This window comes from Eubalaena glacialis, chromosome 4 (assembly GCF_028564815.1).
Source record: "Eubalaena glacialis isolate mEubGla1 chromosome 4, mEubGla1.1.hap2.+ XY, whole genome shotgun sequence".
NCBI lineage: Eukaryota > Metazoa > Chordata > Mammalia > Artiodactyla > Balaenidae > Eubalaena > Eubalaena glacialis.
In genome coordinates, this window is record NC_083719.1 from 41,245,237 (window position 1) to 41,271,207 (window position 25,971).

Consider the following 25,971-nt stretch of genomic DNA (forward strand, 5'->3'; position numbering starts at 1 on the left):
GGTTTCATGGTAACTTTGCCCAATATGCAAGATATAATGGATATCATATTTCAACACTTGTTTCATTACCTGGTTAGACTCCTACATCAATATGTTGCTTTAACAAACAAACAAAAATTGGTTCTGCTGGCACACTTCTAATGTATTTTTACAGTTTTGATTGTATCTTGAATCGCTGTGGCCACTAACTTTTTAGAAATGTTTAAAGTTCTTCCATGGTAAGTAAATACATATGGTTATGCTATCTGCCAACTCTTTGTTAATTTTCAAACTGTAAAATTTATTTTGTAAAATGTCCTTCATTACTTATGAGACCACTTAATGAGTTTCTTGTGTTAAGTTTCTGTAGGGCACTTGAAAGGAAGTTTTTATTACAGATCCAGGATTGTTTTCCTTTTAACATCTTTCATGGTTGAAGTAGAATATAAACACAATCATCAAATTTAGATCAGCTTTAGCCCTAAAATAAATTTAAACACATAATTGGTAACTAATAGCCTGCAATAGAACAAGTTTCTATGAGCAATATTTGTACTTAATGTTCCAATATGTACTCTATTAAAACTTTTCAACATTGATCCATAATAACATGCAGTTTAGTCAACTTATTACCAAAAAGCCTGGTAAAAATTTTGGCTGTTCTGGGTGTACTGAGAGATCTATCAAAAATTCATCCAAAGTGGTGAAAACCTTTTTCATTAATTTCTCTTTATGACAAGTGTAAAGTATTAAGGTTAAGTGGGTGGGGCAACCGGAAGTAATTACTAAGGCCAGTGGCATTTTTGTGGTTTAATAAAGGCAGAAGCTAATTATTCAGTTTTTATTTAAGTGAAATGGTGCCAAAAAGGAGGTTCCTGCAGAGCAGCTGCACTCCTTCAGTGTTACCCTAATTTACCAAAGACACAACTGTCACAAACAAAACTTTTAAACTTGATATATAGCCACAAAAGTAAGGAGGCTTTTGTTTGGAGTGCATGCAGAAGAACTCCTTTATACAAATCAACTGGCAGATGACGGACAATGATGAAAATTTGATTCTTTGAAGTCATAATAGTCATTGAAATGTGTGAAATTCTGGTATTGAAAAGAGAGCGGCCAGCAAGACTCTAAATCCTGGGTGGTTGCAAGAAGCTTGCTGGGAGGTTTTTCTGCATTTTGACACCAACTTCCCATTGCTTGTTCCCTGCTTCCTTTGTTTAAAAAAAAAAAAAAGTTGAATTCACACAAGATAAATGGGGACAGTTGATAACCGAGTCATACAGTTTTTGTATGGAAAACTAATATTTTATAATGGAAATTGGTGTTTGAAAAAATAAAGTTCATTTACATATACTGGCATATACTTTCTTAATGATTTTTTAAATTCCTCTTCCATTTAACTATACTAGACTTGTGAAATGGAAGGTCAGCTATCAGCTCTTCTAGAATTTAAATTGTGGAAGAGATGGTACTGAAAGAGTAGAACTTTGGAACTATGATATGCTTCTTTTCAGTAGCAAATTTTTAAATTTGAATGCCCTTTAATCTATGAATCATGATGAGCTAAATAGTTACTGTTTCTTAAAATAGCATATTGTACATAAGATTGTGTTTCCAAAACTTTATTAAGATAGCGACATTTTTTAATAATATAAATATAGGTTTCAGGCTTGACCCAACTGTTTAAGTTTTAAAATTCAGTAAGTCTATATATTATCTATAGGGTTACTTGTTTTATTAGAATTTATAGATAATTATTAACTGGTGAGTCTTGAGGTTCTTCAGGTGCCAACTTGAAGGCTTCTCGTATCTTATGTGATTTAACTTTCTTGTAGTCATAGAAAATTTATGAATTATTATTTATAAATTGCCTATTTTACCAATCAAATGAGAAATCTGTAAAAGGCAACATTGGCATCTTCAGAGCATTTCTATCTTTTGTAAATGGGTTTTTTAAATAATCACAGATGATCCATATTGCAATAGAGAAGTAGAAATCTAGAGAGACTATCATTAGTTCAATATAGTTTAAGTAGTTTGCAGATTATTTATTTATTTATTTTCAAAAGTTGAGTCACAGGTAGGTGAGTGACAACTTCGAGGAAAGCAAAGCATTGAAGACACAAGTAAAAAGTTCAACATAGTGCCTCATAGTTCTTTTCAAGTATTACATTGTTTTAATGGAATCTTGGAATGGGAGCTTTAGCCCATTGAAATGTCGCTTAAAGGACATGTTCTTCTGTCACTAGCTGAAGCTGTGTGGATGAAATGATAACAATAGAGTGTTGTGATGCATTTAAAAAGTGTGAGAAATCAGTTTGTCTAGACTGAGAGTGTGCCTAGAGGGACTAGGAATTTTAGAGCTTCGGTGCCCTTTAGGTGTCAAGTATGTGAGAGATGCCAAGCCTTTTTATTCTGTCTTTGGCAGCAGTTCAATTCGGCTGCAGTACCTTACATGTCTTCTGCAGGCAAAGACAGGGATTCTATGTCAGAACAACTTGGGCTTCAAAATTTGGAAACTTATTTGTTCGAATGCCAGCTTTATTGGGGGAAGATATCAGTAAATAATTGCCGTAATTTGAGGGGGCATGGAAGCACTGGCAGCTAGGAGCTTAGCAATATTTTGTAGCCACTGATTTTAAAGAGGTTTTCCATCGTTAAAAAATCATTCTATCCCTTTCTGCTTTGATAGTACAAATCAAGAGATACTCTTTCCATTTTATTAAAGCTTTATTGGTTTTCAAATTACTGTGGCATATGCACACAATATAGACATTTATTAAGAAAAAGTAAGTCTGTTTCCTATGATGTCATCTTTCTGAGGTAACTGGTATTAGGAGATTAATATATTTCCTTTTCTATAAGTCTTAATTAAAAGAATAGCTAACTTACAGCTCCGGTTTTTATGATCTCAGCTTAGAATGGAGGGGTTGCTATGGAGTTTGACAAGGATGCCTCACCCCATAATTTTGTAATACACTTATATTGTTTGTTTATACTTTGCTTCGACTGTAACTGAAGAAATAGGACATATTAATATGAAGATATATAGTATTAAATAATAAGTTAATATGAAAGATTACAAATACTGTAGTGAATTCAAAGGGGGAAATAAATATTAAGGATTTCCCAGGAGCTGAGTCTCTTTCAAGCTCTTGAGTAGAAGAATATGCTTTAGAAAGTCATTAAATATAATAATACCTGAAATTACTTTTCTTTGAGGTTTAACTTGACAATTAGAAGTTACTAATTAAAACTTATATTCATGTCTTTAAAAATTATGTACCAATTGTACTTTTGTTTTTATTTTATCCTATAAGCAAAGAAACTTTTTAAAAATGTAGGCATATACTAGAAGTACATTTTTGTGTAAATATTTGTATGGATCATTTCAGTAGTTTCTCCAAACAGACAAGCTGTGACAAAGTAACCACACCTAATTATTGGTACAGGTGGAAAGGTATAGTTGCCAGCTAAAATAACTTTAAAGAATTGGTTTTTTAACCTGTGGGTAGAAAGGCTAGTCGAGTCAGAAATACATTTAGTTTTTTCCCAGTACTTATTGCAACTAAGTACTTATACTAATTCTTTGGTCCAAAGCATTGATTAGAGTGGAACCACAAATAAACGTTAGCCTTCATTAGAAGACATATTACAGTGAAATTAAAATTGACAAAATGGGCTATATTTTCTAGTTTTCACAAGTTTGGTATACTCATTTCCAGGTTAAACCTGTTGTTCTTAACCAGTTAAAATTTACCTTAGTAAGTGAACCATGATTTTAAAATGCTTCATTTATAAGAATAATATAGTTGACCCTACTATGTTCTTACGTTGATGAAGTATTTTACCATTACTAAATGGAGACTTAAATTCTGAATTACTTTGTTATTTTGCGTCCTGATTGCTATTATAAATTGATAAATATATCTAATCTAGGGCATCAAAATTGTATGCATTCATCAGTTGAGCATTTGTTACTGGATAGAAATATAGAAAAAGAGTCAAGAAAGTTACCATTGTTTTCATCTCACGTTTCTGCAAAAATTGTGCAAATTTTTTGGCTCTGCTTTGCAGAATAGATTTGACATCTGTCTGATAGCATTTTCTCTTCAATAGGTTTCACCAAAGGGAGATAAATCAAAATGCTAGTTACAGTTGTTAATTGATTTTAATTGTTTACAAACAGGGTCAGGCCTTCCTCTGAAGGAAATGCCTTGTTGTAAGCAGTTTGACATAGAAACCATTGGTAATAGATTTTTTTTCTATTTAAAATTTAGTCACTTTTTATATTATTATTTTTAATATCCCTTTACATTCTTTCTCTGCTAACTAATTAGCAGGTAATTAGTTACTTGCTTATGAAATAACAGTCTATTGTATACAGGCTTTTTCTACCAGCAAAATCTTCAGAAATTACCAGTGCTTTGTTGTATAGAAGGGACCTAATTTTTTTTTATGAACCCTTCCCCACTGTACCCTAACACTCCCCCAATATATCTTTTCCAAATATCAAAATAGCAGTTTACATGGTAAAATAACAAAGTAGTGAATTAAGTCAGAAACTTAAAAAAATTTATAAATAAGTATGAATAGAATTGCAAGATACAAAAAGCAACAAAAACGCATTAGGGTGTATGTGGGCTGTTAGAAACATGTTTGCTTGTTTTTCTGTAGGATATTACTACTTTAACTGGTGTTCCAGAAGAGCATATCAAAACTAGAAAAGTCAGGATCTTTGTTCCTGCTCGCAATAACATGCAGTCTGGAGTAAACAACACGAAGAAATGGAAGATGGAGTTTGATACCAGAGAGAGATGGGAAAATCCTTTGATGGGTTGGGCATCAACGTGAGTACTTTGGTTTATTTAAATATTATTTTCAGCTCTCTTTTTCTGTGTAGATTTTCCTTTTAAGTACACTGATTTTCAGACTCTTCTGTGTACAGAAAGTTTTTTTTTAAAATTTATTTATTTTTGGCTGTGTTGGGTCCTTGTTGCTGCACGCAGGTTTTCTCTAGTTGCGGCGAGCGGGGGCTACGCTTCGTTGCGGTGCGCATGCTTCTTATTGGGGTGGCTTCTCTTGCTGTGGAGCACGGGCTCTAGGTGCATGGGCTTCAGTAGTTGCAGCACGTGGGCTCAGTAGTTGTGGCTCATGGGCTTTAGAGCACAGGCTCAGTAGTTGTGGTGCACGGGCTTAGTTGCTCCGCGGCATGTGGAATCTTCCCGGACTAGGGCTTGAACCCGTGTCCCCTGCATTGGCAGGCAGATTCTTAACCACTGTGCCACCAGGGAAGTCCCCAGAATGCTTTATGACAATACCTTTTGAGATAATTTGTGTAGATACCACTATGTTTGATGATATAGATGTATATATTACATATATATAACATATATATAATGTTCATATAAGTGTGGCCCAGCAAAATAAACCATAAAAACAGTCTTTTTCAGAGTACTATTTATTGGATAAAAATGGCTGACATTGTGAGCACTCTTAGCAAGGTCCCCAAGCTATATATATTAGTTTAAGATACACTGTATGAATAGTGTTAATAATTTAGTGACACTTTTACTTGTTTATAAAATAAAACTTACTTATAAAGTATTTTTTTGTTATTTATAAGAAGAGATTAGATAAGTTTAGAAATTGGCTATTTTGAGGGAAACTTGTAAGTTCCTGAGATCTTGTGATTAATAAATTTACAGGCATTGGAATAAAGTAGTCATAAATTCTGTGGCACTAATGAAATCAGTGACCTGAATCTCGATGGTGGATAAGGCCCAAATGTTAAAGAGCAGGACTGCCTCTAGTTGAATGAAAGAAGCTGCTACTAGAGAAAATAGCTAGATATTCAAGAATATTATCTTTCTTACTGAGACTACTGGAACATTATATGTGTTCAGTCTCCAGTTGAAGGTAGTTATCAGTTTAAATTATGTCTCATTTTAGAAAAGTATGACACTTAACATCTTTTCCTGGTGATGTACCTGGGAGAATTTTTGTTTAAAATAATCTGCCATGTTGCAGTTTAAATAGAATTATATTTTATTTGGCAGAATGATACATAGGCACGGTTTTTCAGGTGTTTTGGTATCTTTAGATTTTATGTTTCATGTAATATATGGAGTGTTGTTGTAAATCACACACTCATAGAGACTAAAGAAATTTATAAGGAATAACTTTGTCTATACCCAGTGGTTGAAATGTTAAGATTACTCATTTTTTAAGTCACATGATCTTTTAATGGTTCATCTATACACAAGGTTCATCCATTGCACTGTCTATTGATGGCATCGGGTATTTTTCATTTGGGGTTATTATGCATAATACTAAAATGAAAATTCTTGTACATATCTTTTGGTGAATGTATGACTTCATACTAATAATATGCTAATTAACCCCTGAAACATTATCAGTTAATAAACCAATTTATATTAAGAAATATCAACAATCTATTAATTCTCTATCCCTTATGCTTATATAGTTAATGACAGTTAAATTACTGATAGAAAACCTTGAACTTGTGGAAGATATATTTTATGCTTTATTAGGGTAGGTCTGTTGCAGTTTTACCCCTCTTCTTAATCCTGGAACATAATCTGGAAAAATAAAAAGGCATGGCCTTTCTGAGGTTTTGATGGAAAGCACAAGGTGTTTACTAACTCCTAACTCTGTGGAACTCCAAACTCAGTCTCCACTGTAGCAAGTGGACAGTTGCTGAAATCTCTGTTGGGTTCTCTCAGCCTTCTCAGCTATTGTTTTAAAGCCTTGTCCATTCATGTGCAATTCAAAAGTTCTCTGTTCTGGGGATTCCTCCTTTTTACTGTTTTTGCTCCTAAATTTCCAGCTTCTCTGGGAATACTAAATTCCATCTCCAGACTTCTTGTGCTTACAAGACTATGGCTTTCTGCTTGAGTGCTTGATGCTCCTCGCTGTCTGAACTAGAGAGCACCTTCAGGGGAAAAATTGTATAAACTTGGATCAAATCCACTGTGGTTCCATTTTTTCAAAGTTTTTGAGTTGGACAGTGAATTTGGGAGTTGAACTTAGGAAGACTGATCTGGCATACAGGGATCTTACGGGAGTCCCAGAATAGTAACCATTTTGTACAACTTGTGAATCTTCACTTCAGTGAGTGCTATTTCCCATGTATTCTCTTCTGTGTATATCTCATATCTTTACACTATCCAAATTACTTCCTGAACCTTCTTTTCTGTATTTTTTATTCCATGTATCTAAACGATGTTTCACAGAATGCTATACTTCGCTTAGAGATTCAAAATAAATATTTGTAGCAAAACAGCCTTTTAATAAACATGCTAATAAAAGTGACATTTCTGAAATTATATGGTTATTTTGTAAAGAGTCTATGTAGATTTGTAAACATTACCACTATCCTAGTTTGAAGAACTCAATTAGATGTCAGATCTTAGAGCATTATTTTTTTAAAGTGGCCGGAAGCTGAAAAGAGTATTGTCAGTATGATGTATTCTAAAGAGTATTCTCCATAATGATGAAGGTTCATTAAGAAGAGTAGGTGTTGTTGCCATCTATTTGGGGCAGGGAGGCAGTAATGGTAGTAGTAGTAACTGTTGTACTCAGCAATTTTCTTGATACTAAATTTTTTAAATTGAGGTATAGTTGATGTACAATATTATATTAGTTTCAGGTGTACAGCATAGTGATTCAAAATTTTACAGCTTATACTCCATTTAAAGTTATTATAAAATATTGGCTATATTTCCTCTGCTCTACAATATATCCTTTTTAAAAATTATTTATTTATTTATGTATGTATGTATGTATGTATGTATTTATTTATGGCTGCGCTAGGTCTTCGTACCTGTGCGGGTGCTTTCTCTAGTTGTGGTGAGTGGGGGCTATTCTTCCTTGCAGTGGCTTCTCTTGCTGCAGAGCATGGACTCTAGGCACGTGGGCTTCAGTAGTTGCAGCATGCAGGCTCAGTAGTTGCAGCACTTGGGCTCTAGAGCTTGTGGGCTTCAGTAGTTGTGGCACATGGGCTCAGTAGTTGCAGCTCGTGGGCTCTAGAGCACAGGCTCAGTAGTTGTGGCGCACAGGCTTAGTTGCTCCGTGGCCTGTGGGATCTTCCTGGACCAGGGATCCAACCCGTGTCCCCTGCATTGGCAGGTGGATTCTTAACCACTGGACCACCAGGGAAGTCCCTACAATATATCCTTGCAGCTTATATATTTAGTACATAGTAGCTTGTACCTCTTAATCCTCTGCCTCTATCTTACCCCCTCTTCCCTCTCTGCACTGGGAACCACTAGTTTGTTGTCTATGAGTCTGTTTCTGTTTTGTTATATTTATTCATTTGTTTTATTTTTTTAGATTCCACATATAAGGGATAACATATATATGTATTTGTCTTTCTCTGTCTGATTTATTTCACTAAGCATAATACCCTCTGGGTCTATCCATGTTGTTGTAAATGGCAAAATTTCATTCTTTTTTTGTGGCTGAGTAGTATTCCATTGTATATGAATACCACATCATCTTTATCAATTCGTCTGTTGATGGACATTTGGGTTGCTTCCATATCTTGGCATCTGTAAATAATGCTGCTGTGGACTTTGGGGTGCATGTATCTTTTCAAATTAGTGTTTTCATTTTTTTCTGGATATATGCCCAGGAGTGGAATTGCTGGGTCATATGGTAGTTCTGTTTTTAGTTTTTTTGAGGAACCTCCATACTGTTTTCAATAGTGACTGCACCAATTTACAATCCCACCATCAGTGCACAAGGGTTCCCTTTTCTCCACATCCCTGCTAACGTTTGTTATTGTGGCCTTTTGATGACAGCCATTCTGACAGGTATGAGGTGATATTGCACTGTGGTGTTGATTTACATTTCTATAATAATTAGGGATATTTAACATCTTTTCATGTGGCTATTGGCCATCTGTATGTATGTCTTTGGAAAAATATCTATTCAGGTGTTCTGTATATTTTTGATAGGTTGTTTTTTTTTTGATATTGAGTTGTATGAGCTGTTTATATATTTTAGATATATCAGTCATATCATTTGCAAATATTTTCTTCTATTCAGTAGGTTATCTTTTCATTTTGTCAGTGTTTTTTTTTTTTTTTTGCTATGCAAAAGCTTTTAATCTGATTAGGTACCATTGGTTTACTTTTGCTTTCGTTTCCTTTGCCCTAGGAGACAGATCTAAAAGAATATTGCTATGAATTATGTCAAAGAGTGTTCTGCCTATGTTTTCTTCTAGGAGTTTTATGGTTCCTCGTCTTACATTCAGGTCTTTAATCTATTTTGAGTTTATTTTTGTATATGGTGTGAGGAAATGTTCTAATCCCATTCTTTTACATGTAGCTGTCCAGTTTTTCTGGCGCCATTTGTTGAAAAGACTGTTTTTTCTCCATTGTATACTCTTACCTCATTTGTCATAGATTGATTGGCCATTAGTGCATGGGGTTTATTTCAGGGTTCTGTAGTCTGTTCCATTGATCTATATGTCTGTTTTTATGTCAGTACCATACTGTTTTGATTACTGTAGCTTTGTAGAAAAATCTGAAGTCAGAGAGCATGATACTTCCAGCTCTGTTCTTTCTCAAGATTGCTTTGGCTATTTAGGATCTTTTGTATTTCCATACAGATTTTAGAATTATCTGTTCTAGTTTTGTGAAAATGCCATTGGTATTTTAATAGCGATTACATTGAGTCTGTAGATTGCCTTGAGTAATATGATCATTTTAACAATATTAATTCTTCCAATCCATAAACATGGTATATCTTTCCATCTGTTTGTGTTGTCTTCAGTTTCTTTCATCGGAGTCTTACAGTTTTTCAAGTCCAGGTTTTTTACCTCTTTTGTTAGATTTATTCCTAGGTATTTTATTCTTTTTGATGCAATGGTAAATGGGATTTTTTCTTAATTTCCCTTTGTGATAATTAGTGTATAGAAATGCAACAGATTTCTGTATATTAATTTTGTATCCTGCAACTTTACCAAATTCATTGATGAGCTCTTGTAGTTTTTTGGTGGTGTCTTTAGGATTTTCTGTATATGGTATCATGTCATCCGCAAAACAGTGAAAGTTTTACTTCTTCTTTTTTCAAGTTGAATTCCTTTTATTCCTTCTTGTCTGATTGCTCTAGCTAGGAGTTTCAGTACTATGTTGAATACAGGTGGTGAGAGGGGGCATCCTTGACTTGTTGCTGATCTTAGAGGGAATACTTTCAGCTTTTCACCATTGACTGTAATGTTAGCTCTGGGTTTATCATATGTGGCCTTTACTGTGTTGAGGTATGTTCCCTCTGAACCCACTTTGTGGAGAGTTTTTAACATAAATGGATGTTGGATTTTATCAGAAGCTTTTTCTGCATCTATTGAGATGATCATATGGTTCTTATTCTTCAGTTTGTTAATGTGGTGTATCACATTGATTGATTTGCAGATATAAAATCATCCTTGCATCACTGGGAAAAATCCCATTTGATCATGGTAGATGAACCTTTTAATGTGTTGTTGAATTTGGTTTGCCAGTATTTTGTTGAAGATTTTTACATCTATGTTCATCAGTGATATTGGCCTGTAGTTTCCTTTTTTGTGTGATATCTTTGTCTAGTTTTGGTATCAGGAAGATGCTGACCTTGTAGAATGAGTTCAGAAGTGCTCTTCCCTCTGCAATTTTTTGAAATAGTTTGACAAGGGTAAGTGTTAACTTCTCTAAATGTTTGGTAGAATTAAACTGTGAAGCCATCTGGTCCTGGGCTTCCTTTTGTTGGGAGTTTTTAAATTACTGATTCAATTTCATCACTGGTAATTGGTCTGTTTATATTTTCTATATCTTTCTGGTTCAGTCTTAGGGGAGTGTACATTTCTAAGAATTTGTCCGTTTCTTCTAGATTGTCCATTTTATTGGCATATAGTTGTTCATAGTGACCTCTTATGATTCCTTGTGTTTCTCTGGTGCAGCCTGTAACTTCTCCTTTTTCATTTCTAATTTTGTTGATTTGGGCCCTCTTTGTTTCTTGCTGAGTCTGGCTAAAGGTTTATCAGTTCTGTTTATCTTTTCAAAGAACCAGCTCTTAGTTTCGTTGATCTTCTGTATTGTTTTTTTAGTTTCTGTCATTTATTTCTGCTATCATCTTTATGATTTCTTTCCTTCTACTAATGTTGGGTTTTATTTGTTCTTTTTCTAGTTCCTTTAGGTATAAGGTGAGGTTGTTGAGATTTTTCTTGTTTCCTGAGTTTGGCTTGTATCACCTTAAACTTATCTCCTGGAGTGGCTTTTGCTGCATCCTATAGATTTTGGATCATTGTTGTTTAGTAGCATATTGTTGAACCTCCATGTGTTTGTTTTTTTTGCAGCTTTTTTCTTGTAGTTAATTTCTAGTCTCATAGTGTTTTGGTTGGAAAAGATGACTGATATGATTTCAATTTTCTGAAGTTTACTGAGACTTGTTTTGTGGTCTAGCATGTGATCTATTCTGGAGAATGTTCCATGTGCACTTGAGAATTTGTATTCTGTTGCTTGTGTTTGGAATGTTGTTGGATATATATATATATATAGTTTTATACAAATGTATAACTTTTAAGGCCATTTGTTTTGTCATTTAAGGCCAGTGTTTCCTTACTGATTTTCTGTCTGGATGATCTGTTCATTGATAGAAGGAGTGTTAAAATCCCCTTCTATTATTGTGTTACTGTCAATTTCTTTTTTTATGTCTGTTAATTTTGCTTATGTATTTAGGTGCTCTTATGTTGGGTGCATATATATTTACAATTGTTATACTTCCTTCTTGGATTGATGCCTTGATCATTATGTAATGTCCTTCTCTGTCTCTTGTTGCAGTCTTTTAAAGTCTGTTGCAGTTTTAAAGTCTGGTTTGTTGTTGTTGTTTTAATATAAGTATTGCTACCCCAGCTTTCTTTTCATTTCCATTTTCAAAGAATACCTTTTTCCATCACCTTACTTTCAGTGTGTCTTTAGGTCCAAAGTGAGTCTCCTGTAGGCAGCATATATATGAGTCTTGTTTTTATATCCATTCAGCTGCTCTGTGTCTTTTGATTGGAGCATTTACATTTAAAGTAATTATTGATAGGTATATACTTATTGCCATTTTGTTAATTGTTTTGGATTGTTTTACAGTTTTTGTTCCTTTCTTTTTATTTTGTTCTCTTCCCTTGGGATTTGATGACTATCTTATATTTGGATTACTTTCTCTTTTTTGTGTATTATTATAGATTTTTGGTTTGTGGTTACCATGAGGTTTATAAATTTATTTATTTATTTATTTTTGCTGTGTTGGGTCTTCATTTCTGTGCGAGGGCTTTCTCTAGTTGTGGCGAGCGGGGGCCACTCTTCATCGCGGTGTGCGGGCCTCTCAGTATCGTGGCCTCTCTTGTTGCGGAGCACAGGCTCCAGACACGCAGGCTCAGTAGTTGTGGCTCACGGGCCTAGTTGTTCCACGGCATGTGGGATCTTCCCAGACCAGGGCTCGAACCCGTGTCCCCTGCATTGGCAGGCAGATTCTCAACCACTGCGCCACCAGGGAAGCCCCATGAGGTTTATATATAGCAATTTATATGTGTGTGTGTGATTATTTTAAGTTGCTTTCTTAATTTCAAACTCATTTTAACAACCCTGCATTTTTACTTCCCTCCCCTTAAGAATACAGTTTTTGACATCATATTTTACATCTTTGTTATGTGTATCTTTTAACTGCTTATGAGGACATATATGATTTTACTACTTTTGTCTTTTAATCTTCCTAGTAGCTTTCTACATGGTTGATTTACTACCTTTAACATTTCCTGTAAAGCTGATTTGGTGGTGCTAATCTCTTAGCTTTTGCTTGTCTGTAAAACTTTTGATTTCTCCACCAAATCTGAATGAAAGCCTTGCTGGGTAGAGTATTTTTGTTTGTAGGTTTTTTTACTTGTATTATTTAAAATACATTATGCCATTCCCTTCTGGCCTGCAGAGTTACCACTGAAAAGTCAGCTGATAGCCTTATGGGGAGTTACCTTGTAAGTAACCTGTTGCTTTCCCTCTTAATTTTTAATATTCTCTATCTTTAATTTTTGCCATTTTAATTACAATGTGTCTTGCTCTGGTCCTCTTTGGGGTGATCTTATTTGGGACTCGCTGTGCTTCCTGGACCTGGATGTCTGTTTCTTTTTCCCAGGTTAGAGATTTCAACTATTATATTTTCAAATATGTTCTCTACCCCTTTTTTTCTCCTTTCTTCTTCTGGGATTCCTATAATGCAAATGTTAGTATGCTTGATGTTGTCCCAGAGGTCTCTTAATCTGTCCTCATTTCTTCTTCTTCTTTTCTTTTTTTTTTTCTTTGTTTTTTAGCTTCAGTGACTTCCACTACTACGACTTCCAGCTAACTGATTCATTCCTCTACATCATCTGTTGATTCCTTCTAGTATACTTTTTATTTCAGTTACTGTATTCTTCAACTCTGTTTGGTTCTTCTTTATATCTTCTTTTTGTTAAACTTTTCACTGTGTCATCCATTTTTATCCTGATTTTTTTGATTTTTACAATCATTACTTTTAATACTTTATCAGGTATCTACACTTCACTTAGTTCTTCTGGTGTTTTATTTTGTTCCCTCATTTGGAACTGATTCTCTTGCCTCATTTTGCCTGATTTGCTCTTTTTATTTCTATGTATCTGGCAGGTTAGTTTTGTTTCCCAACATTCAAGAAGTGGCCTTTTGTAGATGTCCTATGTGGCCTAGCAGCACACTCCCCTCTTGTCACCAAAGCTATATGCGCTAGGGGTGCCGCTTGTGTGGGCTGCATGGGTCCTTCTGTTGTGGCAGGTTGACTACTGTGGGCAGTCAGATAGATGTGGCTGGCCCCTGGTCCAGTTGTTTGCTAGGCCTTCCCTCGTGTGGAGGAGGCTGGCTGCGGAAACCCAGGGTGTCACAGGGCTAGTGCTGGCTCACTAGTTGGCAAAGCTGGGTTCCTGGATCTAGTGTCAGCCTACTGGTCAGTGGGGTCATTTCCTGACATGGCTGGCTGTGGGTTCTGTGGTGTCCCAACACTAGTGCTGGCCTCATGGTGAGTGGGGCTGGACTCCAGGTCAGCTGGTTTAGTAGTCCAAGATGTCTCAGTTCTGGTGTCAACCTCCTGGTGTGTTGGCTGGATCCTGGATAAAGCAGGCTGTGGGGCTGCAGTGGTCCTGGGATTGGGACCACCTGCTGGTGGGCAGGGTCTGGTTCTGGGGCTAATGTCCTCCCACTGTTGCATGAAGCTAAGTCCTGTGGTCTCTTGCTGCAGGGCCCAGGGGTCCTAGAGCTGGTGTCGAACGAATGGTGAGTGAGTGGGGCCAAGGCCAAGGGGTTCTGGGGCTAGTCCTGGCTCACTGGTAGGCAGAGCTGGGTCCTGGGATCTCTGGCTACAGAATCCTGGGGGTTCCTGCTGAACTGCTGTTGTCCACTGCTGGGTGGTACCAGGACAGCTGAGGGAGGTGAGGGATCCACGATCCACGGTGTCTCAGAGCTGGTGTTGTCCTGATGGCCCACAGAGCCAGGGCCTATGGGGTCCCAGGGCTAGTACTGCCTGTTGGTGGGTAGGCTGGGTCCTCTATGGCAGGTTGAGGGTCTGCTGTGGTCCTGGGGTCTCTGGCTGCAGGGCCCTCTGGTGGAGAGGGCTGTGTCCCGGGGCGACTATGGGCTCAGAAGTTCTTAAGGCAGCCTGCCTGCTGGTGGGTAGAGCTGTGTTCCCACCCTGTTAATTGCTTGGCCTGAGGTACCTCACGATTGGTGCCTACAGCCTTGTGGGTTCCAGTGGTAATAAGCTATTGGGAGGGTTCCAAAATGGCACTTGCCACTGTCCTCGTGGTAGAATGAGCTCCCCAAAATGGCTGTTGCCAGTTTTCTACATCCCCAGGCTACAGTTGCCTCCTGCCTTTTCTGGAGACTCTCAAAGATAAGCAGGTGAGTCTGACCCAAGCTGCCTTCAAATTACTCTTCCTGCCCTGGGTCCCAAAGTATGTGAGATTTTGTGTGAACCTTTTAAGAGTTAGTCTCTATTTCCCACAGCCCTCTGGGTCTCCTGAAAGTAAGGCCCATTGGCTAAAGCCAAACGTTCTGGGGGCTCGTCTTCCCAGTGCAGGATCCCTGGGCTTGGGAGCCCGATGTGGGGCTTAGACCCATTGCTCCTTGGGCAGAACTGCTACAATTGTAATTATCCTTCTGTTTGTGGGTAGCCCACCATGGTTAGGGGTCTCCCTCTCCCACCTGTCTCATTGTGGTTCCTTCTTTATATCTTTAGTTATAGAAGAATGTTCCTTCTCATTTTGATGAAATTGTAAGGTTTAAAGAAAAACCTAAGAAGATTCTCATTCTCATGATTTTATTTGAGATTAAAGATTGCTGAATATCTCTGCAATTTTAAATTTTTTAATTTGACAATACATGTTAGAAAAATCAAATTTAACACAGAAAAACATATTCAAACATTTAACAGTTTTAAAGAAATGATTCAAAATAAGTAATTTTCAGCCAGAGGTTAATGTTAAATCCTGGAAAAAAATTGTTCTTACAGGGCTGATCCGTTGTCCAACATGGTTCTAACTTTCAGTACTAAAGACGACGCAATTGCCTTTGCAGAAAAAAATGGTAAGTTTGGTTTGTTTTTGTTTTGCTTTGACAAATAAAATCAAGATATTATTTTATGTTCCTAACCTTAATCAGATTCTATATCCCTAACTGGCATTAAGTTGAATGAAATCTCTCAATGTATCTAATCCAGTGGTTTTTAGATTTTTTTTTTTTTTTTTACAACCTGAGACCATACCCCTCCAAAAAAAAAATCTAAAAGTAAATGCACATGTAACATATAAGTCAAACTGCTCTAAATTTGAAGTAGAGACAGGGAATAAAACTACTTGTCTAATTCCTATCTTGCTTATGAATTCCTCTGCAAAATCATTAACATTAGGTTTTTAAACTCCAATTAAACATCTCATAAGGCAACCTATTCCAGTTTTGACATCTGATTATTATTTTCTTACTTTGAGCCAAAAATCTCATGTCTGTTACTTTACCTAATAGCTTTTCAATTATTTGAAAATAGTTATCATTATCATATGTCCTGTAAAATTTCATGTAAGCCTAAATGTCTACATTTGCCACTTTTATTGATATGTTGGGCCTAGTACCAAGCATAATCTCATGTCTACAATTATATTAATACAGCCTCAGAGTATATTATACCTCAAAACTACTCTAGCCACCTAAAACTATTGGCCTATGTTGGTCTTGCTTTCAACAAAAATACAGAATATCTTTTTTTCTCATTTTCTGCTGTTAAGCCATGCAACACAGTAGTGAAAGGAGGCTTTGGAGGCAGACCATTCTGAATTCTAATCCTTATTATGCCACTTGAAGCTACATGATTTTGGATTAATTTCATCATGGACTTAATGATTCTTCGTTGTTGAAATAATGGTACTTATCTTAAGGTGTACTTAGTCCAGTACTTGATACATAATAGACGTTTGGTAACTATTAGTCCTGTTCCTTACCTCCCTCTCCATCTGTTATTTCTGCTGTTTCTCTCGGATTTTAATGCAGTACTGTGCATTTGTATCTAATGCATTCTATTGTTCTAGTTGGTCAAATTGAATTTGAATCTAATTTAGCTATCTATTTGAATGACGTACTGTCCATTTAAGTATGTTATTACTATAAGGCAATACATAAGTGTAAAAGATTATTAACATTATCTAACATTTGATATAAACGTGAAAGCACTGTAAAGATTATTATTATCTGAAATATCTGCTTTTCATCCTACGTTCATATTATATACCTTATGATTAAGAGTCTAAAGCCAAACTGCCTGGGTTTGAATCCATGTCGGATCACTGTTTGACTCTGTACAGGAGGAAATGGAAGTACAATGGAAATTGTTGTGAGGATTGAATGGGTTAATTAAAGTGCTTAGAACATAGTTAAGTAAGTATGTAATAGTATATCAGTTTATTTTATTAGTAGTAGACTTTTGAAATTAAAAAAAAAGATTTCTTAAGCATAATTCCTTATTAGTACTTTCTTGGCAAGTTCCAAATTTCTGAATTACATATTTGTTCCCAAAGTGGTTATAGTCTTTAAAATATTATTATGATTTAACATTTACATTGCTCTTTTTTAAATTAAACTGTAATATAGCTTATCAGCAACAGTTCTATTAATGGTTTTCATCTTTGCAGCCTACCGTATTTCATGTCTGACACTTCAAAAATGTCTGTACTGTGAGTTTAATGACAGGAAATCTAATTAAACTCTTATTGCTGACTAGTCTCTGAGTGGGCACAAGGACTGCCTGACTATAGTTGCCATGTAATTTGCAGGTGTGAACTAACCACTGCTGTTGTTAAAATCAAGTGCCTTTCCATTCTGATTTCTACCCCCAACACCAGAATGAAAATTGAGGAACATTATCAAAGTCAATAGACAGTAAAACTTCAAAAAGTTTAGAGGATATTACCTTATAAAACTGTAAGCTACCAGTGGATCAGGTGAGTTCCCTGGAGGTTGAGTGGTTAGGATTTGGCACTTCCACTGCTGTGGCTCGGGTTCAGTCTCTGGTTGGGGAACTGAGATCCTGCAAGCCATGTGGCACGGCCAAGATAAAATAAAAAAAACAAAAACAGAAAAACAGTGGATCAGAAATTCTAACCTACAATGTAGCAAGAGTTAGGTACATACTGGAAACAAAGCAACATAACACAAAACCTATATAATGGACACTTGCTATGTGGTGAAATTATTGACTTTCTAAAATATTTTCCTCTACTCAAGAATTTGAAGCCACTTTCATCTCCTGGGGAAGTCCTCAGTGATTATTCCTCATTCCTCATTTATTTAACATTTAGCATTATATGTCTTTAAATAGATAAGTCCTGTTTCTACAGCTATTGTGGCAGCAAGTCTAAACAAACACCATTGAAATGGTACAGAATCATGGGGTGGAGGATCTTTTCCAAATTGCCCAGCATGCCCTCTATCTTGATTTTGCTCTCTTGGGTAGGTGCATAGCAGTGGGGGGCATACAAACGGATGCCCACTCTCCCTCCACACCAAACATCATTTTGTTGTAAGCTAGTGCTATTGAAGGTTATGTGAACCAGTGTTCTGGTAGGGTAAGGCAATAAAAAGAAATGGTTCAGAAGCACTAACATGAAAGACTATTGGATTAAGAGGCTAGAAACTAGGATTCTCATTCTGTAATTGTAATTGTCTGCCCCACAGGAGAGCTTGAGCAAGTCATGTTTCACTATAGCCATTGATAAACATGTTTCTTCATCTTTAAAATAAGTTGGACTGATTAATGATCAAAAACTATAGACTTAAGGATAAGCCCATGAACCAGCTCATATATATCTTTATTTCTTTACTGTCTAACCCAGTGCCTTATTCATCATATGCTCTAGAAGGAAACATTTGTTTTTGTTGATATAGATAATTCTGTGTTGATAGTAAAATCTGGCAATCCAGTTGTGAGCATTAGTTTGCCTTTCAATAGTGTCTAGAAATAGGAGGTTAAGGTAAAACTACCACACACAAAAAAGATAATTTGTACACTAAGGGAACTGTTTTGAAAATAAACAATCTACCTTTCATCTCCTCCTTAGTTTTCTAATTTCCCTTACTTTTAAATGGTTTTCTAAAAAAGTCATGACCATCATTTCCCTTGACACAAAAGATTGTACTGTAGAGAATCAGTACAATGAAGAACAAGATTTACAGATTCAGTTGCTTTCTAGAAAACATTTTTAATGCCTATATATCAGACTCAGTTAATGGGTATCATCATAACAAAAGCTAACATAAACACCAAGTCATGAGCTAGTCACTATGCTAAGTGCTTTTCATTCTAATTTAAATTCTCACTACAACTCTATGAAGCAAGAACAGTTGTTATTCCCATTTTACAGTTCAAGGAAGCTGAGGTTTGAGATATTATAACATTAACAAGGCCACATACTTATAAGGGGGTGAGTAAGTTTTATTTGAACACAGGTATGTTCATTCATGTAGTGTCTATGACCTCTTTTCAGCTATAATAGTAGAATTAAAGAGTTGTAATAGAGACCTTATGGCCCCCAAAGTCTAAAAATATTTTCTACTTGGCCACTTACAGAAAATATTTCCTGACCCCTCGTCTAAACAATTATATGTATTCCCTCAATACTGAGACCCTTTCTTCCCTGACATTTTTATAAATCCAAAATACTCTTTATTCAGACACTTCAAAAGGCCTGTGCTTAATAGATACACTTCTCAACTGATAAGTTAGTGCTTATATTGTGAAGAACTTGAATTATCACTCAAGTACTAACCTAACTTTATCTTACTATGCCTCAGCTCTTCTTCCTGCCCTTATCCCCAAGCCTGCTTTAGTTTCTTCCTTCTATAACCTCTTCCTCATTCTGTTCTCTTTCTCTTCTTTTTTCCTGCCTGTGAGCTCCAACCTAGTCTTCAAAATACATTTTAAATGTTATCTCCTTCCTGATCCCTTTTCTTATTTCCCTTTCCCACCTCCATCTCCCACCTCCAAATAGATGTGCTCTCTCTTCCTTTTAACTTCCACAATGATTTGTTCCTTTCTTACAGCTCTTCTAGTATGGTATTGTATTTTACTTCTTTTGTATTGCATTCAGTCATACATATGTTAAGTACCCTGTCATATGCCAGCAGTGGTGGCTAGGTTCTGGGGATCATTAGTTAATAAGGCATAGTCCTCTTACTCAAACTGTAATACTTTACCCTGCTTACTGAATTATAAGCACCTACCAGGGAAAACACCCAGTCTCATTCATCTTCATCTTTTGATGTACTCGATAAAAATTGGTAAATTCAACAGTATATTTAGTGATGTTATAAATTATTCTCCAGATCATGTTTTAAACTTTTCCTTAAATCACTTTAAATTAATTTGGCTACTTGTTCTATCTTTTAGAAGAACTGTTAATTCCCTCTAAGTAGAAACCTGAAGAAACAAAATTATAGTAGAATGATTAGCAATTTCTTATATTTTAGTGTGTTTGTAAAATGCAACCAATAAACGTTTTTCTGTGAAGTTAATTTGAAGCTTATCCTTAGTTTAAGAGTTAGTACCCTAAAGTATATATTCCAGTGTACTTAAGATGATTATTTCATAACTTTAGAGTTATTTCCAAGCTGTATGCTATTTGTTCTAAACTTTTCTTTTTAAAGGATACTGAGACCTAGAGAAGTTAATAAAACAAGATCAGTATCCATCACAAAGCTCCCAGCTGATAGGGCCCAAGTTTCTAGGTTCCAAGTCCAGTGTTTCTTCTATGATTCTATGCTGCTGGTAGATCTTAAAAAGTCAGTCATCTAGATGTGCACTGTCCAGTATGGTAGGCACACGTGGCTGTGTAGCACTTGAAATGTGTTTAGTTGGAATTGAGGTGTGCTGTTAAGTGTAAAATATACATTGGATTTCAGCAACTTAGTATAAAAAGACATTAAATATCTAATTTTTATATTGATTACATATTAAAATGATAATATTTCAGATATGTATTGGGCTAGGGAAAAAAATGATTAAAGGCTTACCTGTTTCTTTTTAGTCATTTTTTAAAATGTTGCTCCTAGATAATTTAAAATCATATGTATGGTTCACATTATGTTTCTATTGGACAGCACTAATCTAGAATACTTCAAGCTATACAAGACATTCATTATACACATATTCTAAGTATTTCATTAATATATATTCTATGGTGAATATAAAAAAAAAACAGGAAAACTTACCCAATTTTGAAAAGTTCACATTTTATTACTTAAGAAATGGAGGGAATTCCCTGGTAGTCCAGTGGTTAGGACTCAGCACTTTCACTGCCGAGGGCCTGGGTTCAATCCCTGGTTGGGGAACTAAGATCCCACAAGTTGCACTGCTTGACCAAAAAATAAAGTAAAATTTTTTTAAAAATTAAAAAAAAAGAAATACAGTTCTGTTCTTCAGACACTCTTACCCAATATCAATCAAGGATAAGTGTAAACTCTTACATTACATATAATAGTGAAATAAAATAGCTAAAAGAGACCTATATTACATCATAAAACCCATGTTAATCACCTATTTTCAATTTCTTAATCAAATAAGGCATTGTGTAAGTCCATCTTTTTACCTTAGAATGCCCTCATCTCTAAGACTAAAAGTTTTCTTCTTCCTGCTATTGATAATTCCGTGCAACTACCTCTCTGCTCCTCTTTTTTGCCTAGGTCTCCCTTCTCACCATACCTCACTTCCTGTGGAAGGCTGGTTCTGTGAACTGGGGAGTGGGATAGAAGAAAAGGCTGAATACTTTCCCATGGCTTCTTTTTCCCCCTGCTTCCCACCTCTTACTTCTCCCTCCCCCAACATACACAAAGTAAATTACAAATACCCCTGTCTTTGGGTTTTAACTCCAGAGCCTCATCTTCCTCATCCTAAAGGTCCCCCTTTGAATGCAGCATATATTCCAGAGGAACTCTTCAAAGATGCTTTTTCTTTTTACAAAGAAAGGTTATCTGAGGTTTCCTCTGAAATGTAGATGAACCTTATTTTAGTTCTTTGTGTACAGAAAAGACCCACCTTTCTCACCCGTGTGGCTTTTGTCTTTTCTTGTTTCATGTTGGAGTCAAAGGGTGGGGGAGGAGAAGGAAGCTGCATCCTTGAGAGAGGAGGTAGAAGCTGTGGAAAATTTCCATAGCAAGCTAGGATCTACTACCATTTACATGCTAATGGAACCAGAATGGCTTCCCTCACCCCCACCCCCATTTGATCTGATTTGAAACTTTGTGAGTTTCCTCTGGTATGTCATTTTACCCCCTGTGTTTTTCTCATTGCTGTTAGCTGTAAAAACTCTTTGAAATTCTCAAAATAGAGGAGGGTTTCCTTCAGGAATAGGACAACAGAGAATAAGCACTGAAACTGCTGTAGTGGTCTCTTGGGGAGGAAAACCCACCTCTGAAGTAATAGAAGGTGGAAGCAACTAAGGAAGCAGACAGGTTAGGCCCTGGATTCAGGAAAATAAAGAGATAATTGGAGTTGCAGCCCAGAATGTAGAATTACCCCAGAAGTGGACACCATCAGCAAGGTCTGGATTTCCGCCTAATTTAAACCTTGTAATGAGGGTCTCAACCTCACATCCATATATCTATTATTAAAAAAACAACTTTCAAAAAAATAAAACGAACAAGAAAAGACAACTTTCAAAACAAAAGTAAGAATTATGACTCTCATATAAATGCTTGTTAAAGGATTTATTTTACTCTGTAGGGGAGCAGAATTTGCCACCCCAAAATATGTTTCTTTGGCATATTAATTATTTTAAGCTGATTATTTTCTAAGAAACTGCATACTTGGAGGAAAGTAGGAGTTACCCTTTTGTAATAAGCATTTACATTTATAAGGGAAATCTCGATTTGTAAGTGTATCTCCCTGGATGTACCTGAAAGAGGGGGATGACCTTATCTCCTGGAAACTCTTTATCAGTGGAGAAGGCAATGACTTAAATCTGCATAACAATCTCACCCTGGTTTACTGTTTTTTTCCTGGTGATCTCACAGAATTGACTTTCCTTATCCTCAGTGTTCTCTTTTGTCTTTAGCTGAGGATGGTATTTAAGGTGAGGGCCTTGGCAGTTTTTAATTACTTCTGCTGGGTCTCTCCTATGTATATATGTTATGAAACTTATGTTTGATTTTCCCCTGTTCATCTATCTCATGTCAATTTAATTCTTAGTCCTTAAATACTGTCTTCAGTTAAAGACAAGAGATATTGTGGGTGGGGAGTGAGTTATGGGAGGTTATCAGGCAAAGTATCATAAACAAGGGTATGGTTGTTATGCAGATTTAAGTTCAAGCCTTCTCCATTAATAAGTTTCTAGAGTTTTAGTCATCCTTTCTCCTCCTGCTACAGAGAAGGAGACACCTTACAAATGGAAATTTCCCTTATAAATGTAAATGTCCCTCAGAAAAGGGCAACTTCTCTGTTTTCAGAGATTTCCTGTGTTTACTGTTTCTTAAAAATAACCAGCTCAAGATAATCCTTATTGCCAAAGAGGCATATTTTGGAATGGCATATTCTACTCCTCTTTACCACATAAGCTTTCTTACATTTGCTTTGCTGAAAATTTCATAAGGAATCTCAAATTGGATTTTTCAAACCCTTTTAAGACTAGGAAGCCAAGCCAATAACTTGCCACCAGATTTCTCCTGCAGTACCTATTAAATTGGGCAAATTCCTCCCTTCTCAAGGTCCCAAAAATATCCTAAGGTTCCTTAATACCTTAGGGAACTTCGTAAGCCCTAGTGCCATGGAAGGACTTTGGAAGCATTGGCTCCATAAAGTCAACTTTAGTTCCTTACAAATGTCTGGTCATACCTGAGTAAATGAGCATCATTCTCAAATAATATGTCATTCCAGGTAAGGCCTTGGTTGCATAACCATTGTTTCTGTTAAATTGTAATGAGTTATAGATACCTCAAGAGGAGAGGGAAAGAACTTCCTGATATGTCTAGAAAATAGAACGTTAAAACAATATCAAAAATATTCTCCCCCAAACCATAGAATTATCTCTCATCAATTTTTTCAGTCCTGTATAACTAATTCTTGTTTCACTGGATCATAAATGTATCTGCTTCTTAACTAGAGTTCTGGAAATTTTGACTGAGTCCACTGATACGGTCTTATAATTGTTTAAGTGATGCCATCAGAAGCCTATACATATTCTTCACAGGGCTTTGAGACAGTCTTTCATTGTTGAAGATAAAGCTCTCTGCCTGCAGCTGTTTGTAAGAACTCTTAGGGAAGCAGTAGAGTAAAATTTAACAATCTTTTCATAAATGATTAAAGACTTAAAATGGATGTAGTTAACATTACAGATAAATTTCAAAAGTGAAATATATGATAGGAGTTAATAACAAGAATAATGCAATTTAAAGGCATTCCAAAAAATGTTACAGACAAAATATCTGTACACAATTAGGTAAGCCTATTTTCAAAGAAGACAGTGACTGTTCATCTAAGTTATGAAAATAGATGAACATACTCTTTACAGAGAAAAAAATCTTAAGACAAAGTAATCCTGAGACATAATATACCATGACTATACCAAACATATAGTAAGAATATGTCAAAAAATATATCAAGTAAAAAAATCCAATAAGTCTAGGGTAGGTCCTAAACATCTATATATTAATAAAACTCCATAGATATGCGGTATGGATTCCTAGTTGACATATAGTGGCCTAAAGATAAAAGATCTGAACTAAAGAAGTAAGGATGCAACCAAGTTAATGTTTTTAAAATTAACTGAAATTGTGACTGATAACCTATGCCGTTTTCTGGTATCAGGCAAAGCAGCACCAGAGATCAGATAAATAAAACCTATCATAGACAGTGAGGGTATTGACAAATCTCTATACTTAGCATATAGCATACAATTTGTGAAATACTTATATTAATAACATTTTAGCCATACAGATTTAACCTCAGGATGGTTAGGCGTCTCTTCTGACTTGACAGCTCTTCCAATGTAGCTCATCAATAGTAACATATCAAATAAATCTAATTGTTTCTAGCACTTCTCTTTTTACAAAGTTGAAAGCACACATATCTGAGATTCCCCAGAGGGCCTGTGGAAAATCACAAAGATAGTTTTAGGTGCAAAGATACGCTGAATATTTTATTTTACATTTAGGATTTGATTTGTGGGAGGCAAAAATAAAACATTTTCAATAGATTTGAACATTTAGGAAATAGAATCATAGGTGCCTGAGAAACAGTATTTGACTGCTTATGTCAAAGTGACAAACTTATAAACATAGAAATTAGCATAACTGTGAAGAACCTGAGCTCTTACATAAGTCATCAAGTACTTAAAGTCAACATAAAGCATATAAAGTTATTCTCTTAAGCCACAGAATCTTTGCAATCTGGCAGATTAGACAAAAAGAATAACCCTTCATTTTGTAGGTGAAGGCAATAAACAGTAAACTAATGAAGCAAGCCCATCAAAATGGAGCAGACTTTGCAAGGATTTTAACACATATCATAGCTTTTCAGACTTATTTTCCAAACATACTGTAATCTAAGGCAAATAAAATTTACTTTTTCCAAATCTTACATAACTTTCTGTACCCATTCAGGTTTTGTCCTTCATGATTCTCTTTCTTATTCTGGAACAGCCATTTTACTTTAGGACCTAACTATTCTCTTTTCCCCTTGGTAAACAAAAACACATCTCATAACCTTGCATACAAAGTTATACCCTTTGCCACCATCACTCCCAGTGGAGTTTCATTTGTGTATATTAATTCTATCTTTTGACGAAAGTTACTTTGATTTCATAGAGAAAACAGACATAAGTTGAAAACTCTTGCACACCAGCATTTTAGTAGACAAGCAACGGTCATTAATACACATAACACAACTTTCTACAACTGTGTGCATTCTTTTTTCTTTTTAACATCTTTATTGGAGTATAATTGCTTTACAGTGTTGTGTTAGTTTCTGCTGTATAACAAAGTGAATCAGCTATATGCATACATATATCCCCATATCCCCTCCCTCTTGCATCTCTCTCCCACCCTCCCTATCCCACCCCTCTAGGTGGTCACAAAGAACCAAGCTGATCTCCCTGTGCTACGTGGCTGCTTCCCACTAGCTAGCTATTTTACGTTTGGTAGTGTATATATGTCCATGCCACTCTCTCACTTCATCCCAGCTTACCCTTCCCCCTCCCCGTGTCCTCAAGTCCATTCTCTACGTCTGAGTCTTTATTCCTGTCCTGCCCCTAGGTTCATCAGAACCTTTTTTTTTTTTAAGACTCCACATATATGTGTTAGCATACAGTATTTGTTTTTCTCTTTCTGACTTACTTCACTCTGTATGACAGACTCTAGGTCCATCCACCTCACTACAAATAACTCAATTTCATTTCTTTTTATGGCTGAGTAA

General features: G+C 35.8%; 1 protein-coding gene across 1 annotated transcript in view; it reads left to right on the top strand.

Moving 5' to 3' along the window:
* NDUFS4 (NADH:ubiquinone oxidoreductase subunit S4) overlaps positions 1-25,971 on the top strand; it is a 114,583-nt gene that overhangs the window by 72,516 nt on the left and 16,096 nt on the right. Inside the window, exons 3-4 of the mRNA XM_061187780.1 lie at positions 4,657-4,829; positions 15,535-15,608. Coding sequence (XP_061043763.1) covers positions 4,657-4,829; positions 15,535-15,608 — 247 coding nt within the window. The remainder of the gene's footprint in view (positions 1-4,656; positions 4,830-15,534; positions 15,609-25,971) is intronic.